Source organism: Monodon monoceros, unplaced genomic scaffold (genome assembly GCF_005190385.1).
Source record: "Monodon monoceros isolate NGI ecotype Baffin Bay Population unplaced genomic scaffold, NGI_Narwhal_1 Super_Scaffold_15, whole genome shotgun sequence".
Classification (NCBI taxonomy): Eukaryota; Metazoa; Chordata; class Mammalia; order Artiodactyla; family Monodontidae; genus Monodon; species Monodon monoceros.
The window spans coordinates 85,893,024-85,896,461 of NW_021703771.1; the positions used below are offsets into that span (position 1 = coordinate 85,893,024).

The 3,438-nt window shown below is 55.6% G+C and overlaps 1 protein-coding gene across 1 annotated transcript in view; it reads right to left on the bottom strand.

Moving 5' to 3' along the window:
- Positions 1–2,933: 2,933 nt before the first annotated feature.
- PRR18 (proline rich 18) overlaps positions 2,934–3,438 on the bottom strand; it is a 1,032-nt gene continuing 527 nt past the window's right edge. Inside the window, exon 2 of the mRNA XM_029223552.1 lies at positions 2,934–3,432. Within this exon, the coding sequence (XP_029079385.1) occupies positions 2,934–3,432 (499 nt within the window). The remainder of the gene's footprint in view (positions 3,433–3,438) is intronic.

Below are 3,438 nucleotides of genomic sequence, written 5' to 3' on the forward strand. Positions count from 1 at the left end.
GTTTAATAGAACCAGATCCCACAGGTCACCACCTTCCACGGAATTGTATCATTTCTTGTGAAACCACAAAACTGAAGTTTCTGATTTCTGGCATCTGCTATTTCCGGAAAAGACGCATCTGCTTTCCAGCAAGACGCTCTGCCACTTATCCTTAGGAGTATATCTGAATATGGCTTTCATGGGGGGGTCTGTGCCACGACAGGAGGTTGAGTACCGTTGCCAACCTTATTTCAATACTCTTTGACTAGCATTAGAATTATTAAAATCCTGGTCACTGCTGGCAAGTAATTAAGGCCAATGACCCTTTGCCAACCCCTGGAAATTCCAGAGCCCCAGGTGGGGCAGCACCACGGAGAGACCATCTCAGATGAACTTTATTTATTTATTTATTTATTTGGTCTCACTGCTCAGCTTGTGGGATCTTAGTTCCCTGACCAGGGAATCGAAACTTCGCCCTCGCCAGTGAAAGCACCGAATCCTAACCACTGGACCGCCAGGGAATTCCCTCAGAAGATCTCTAAATACCTCGGTGATCTCTTCCTGACCAGTGTTTAATATCCTCCTAAAAAGAAATACAGTCATCAGATTTCTCTTTTATTTAAGCATTGAGAAGCTGCAGCACAGTGACTTAGAAAACATCAGTTACAACATGAACAGACGTCACGTGTCATGTGTAGAACCTTTCTCGCGTTTTACTGAGGGTCGTCAACCAGCGTAGTATAAACGTTCCACACATCTGCTTTTAAAGTGACGAACAAGGCACACAACTCTACCCGACGTCGCAAGGGAGAAACATGTGCGTGGTGTCTTACTGCTGCCAGTTAAGAGCGAGATGGGGCTAGGAGCCCAGAGAAGGGGGGAGGGTGAGGAGAGGGAAACAGACAAAGGATAACACAGGGGCACAGAGACCACGCATGACCAGCAGCAGGACCCAGACACACACGGGCAGACGCAGAAAGACGCTCTGCAAACGTCGATTCCTTTAGCAAAGTCTTTAAAATGCTGTTATCGTCACGATGGGCAGGACCCTGGGCCTCTTAATCACCAGTATTTGCACTAAGTGCAAATGAGACCAAGTTACGACTCTGCCCACCTTGAACTCACAGTTCACTCTCAACCTGCTGGCTGACGTCCAGAACGAGCTTTCATTTCTCCCCCAGGACCCAACTCTGCAGACGCCACCGGGGGTGCCCGGAGCATTCATGAGACACGTGTCTTAATTTCACCTCCGAACGATTGCTGACTTTGCCTCTCTGGTAGTAATACACTCATTTAAAATAAAAGACAGTCGCTCTGTGCATTCAAACAGGAGGCAAGCTATTCAGTGGGCGGGGTATTTGGTTTTGCATCTCATCTGGCGGCTGATCTAGCTCCCACAAAATTAGATGCTCCGTGTCTACCTAGATTTGTGCCTGGCCCGAGAGAGAGAGATTAGAGCAAAGATCTCCACAAGAAAAATACAAACTGGTTTTTAAAAATGTAAAGCTTCAATGTAAATATAATCAAGACTTGACACATTAAAGTCTAATGAGATAAACATCAAACTAGTTAACTTTTACAAAATAAGTCCAAAATTGAGGTAATACATTACACTGTTCTATAACGAGCTTTATCTGATTATAACATTTTTCCCCCTTCTCAACCTTCCAGTGAAATAGATGCATGGAAAAAAACAAATCTAGAAAAATCAGCCTGGAGTTAATGGGGAAGAGCATGACCCCTGAAAGGCGGAAGAGTCTCACCCTTTGTTCAAATAATAGAAATTTCCTTTTCTCAAATCACTATATACAAATGTACAAAGCCACCACGTCACTGATTTTCACACAGCGATTAAAAATACTGAAAACACACATCTGCTCTGCACTCCCCACTTTTCTCCCTAAACAAGTGGCTCTCTGGCCCGGCACATCTTGTCCTGCGTCTGGGTCCAGCTCTCTGCACTTTGCCCCCTCCCTCTGCCTACCCTTCCTTTCTGTAGCACAAAAGACATTTGTGAGCAGCACTTCAAGTACAGAGGATGCATTTTCCAGAAGCTGAGCCTCGCTCCGGCTCACACCTTACCCCAGGCGCTGAAAACAATTCCCGCAGCTGTGCTTCAGAAAGCCTTGTGTGTGTGCGCGCGCGCGTGAGGTTTGTGAGTGGAGACAGCACTGCCGGCAAGAGCATGCATGTGAACCAGTGTGAGTGTGAAGATGTGTGAGCATGTGTGCCTGTAGGAGCATGAGTGTGAGGTGTGTAAGTGGGCATGAGAGCACGAGTATGAGTGTGAGAGCTGAGTGCGTGTGAGGGTAAGCATGTGAGTGTGCGTGTGTGTGTACGTGGGCTCGAAAGCCCCCACGAGTCAGTGTTGTGACCACCGAGCACTGTGCCCGTCACAGCGCCCACTCTCCAGGCGGACCTTCCTGGTTGTCACTACCCTCCCCCTTCCCGTTGGGAAGTTCAGATCACTTGAGGCCCCAGACCTTCCAGTCCCCGAGACATGTTTCTACTCAGCAGAAACAAAATCCTAAGTGCAGCACTGTGCCCAGCTCTGCACCAGACGGCCACCCTCCTGGTTCGCCCCGCACCCACACGTGGCTGTCACCCACTGCTCGGACCAGGGCACCTGGCGTAGCGCACCCGCAGAGCGACACCCACAGACGGGGGCCCGCGCCCCGCGAAGGGTCTCCGGGACCTACGCGAACCTTAGGAGTGGGAGCTGAGAGGCACCTTCACCCCCGCTCATCCCCCCCCCCACCACGAGCCCCGAGGACACCTGTGGGCGTGGAAGAGGCCCGCAGGTGCAGAAGGCAGACCCACAGGCCCCGGCGTGCGGCAGGGAGAGGTCGGCGGCCGTCCGCCCCCGCGGGAGGTGGGCCGCGTCCCGCGTGGGCCCCTCGGCTCCCGGGAGGGGCGCGGGGCGTCAGCGAGGCCGAGTCCCCCCGGGGGCGCGGTCACAGCGAGCTCAGGTGCGGCAGCGCGTCCAGGGGCCCCGCCCGGTCGCGCGCGGCGGCCGCCGACTCCACGCCGCGCAGCCACTCGGTGCACTTGCGCACCAGGCCCTCGTCGGCGGCCGCGACCTCCTCCTCGTACTCCACGTCGTCGTACTTGTGCCGCTCGTTGAGCAGCGACACCTTGAGCAGCGGGCGCAGGTCAGCGGGCCGCGGGCCGGGGTCGGGGCCCTGCAGGCCGCCGGGCAGCAGCGGGCGGCGGCCTAGGCCTGCGGCCCGGGCCCGGGGCCAGGGGGCGAGCGGGCGCCCGGCGTCGGTCGAGGGCGTGGGCGCCGCCCGACGGGGCCGCGCCAGCAGCTGCTTCTCCAGGTGGCGCCGCTGGATGACCAGCACGGCCTCGGGCGTGAGGCTCAGGGAGAAGCGCAGGGCGGCGTCGGGCCCGGCCCCGGAGGTGGCGACCCCCGCGGGGCCGTCGCCGGAGCCGGCCAGCCGGGGCGTGCACGGAGCC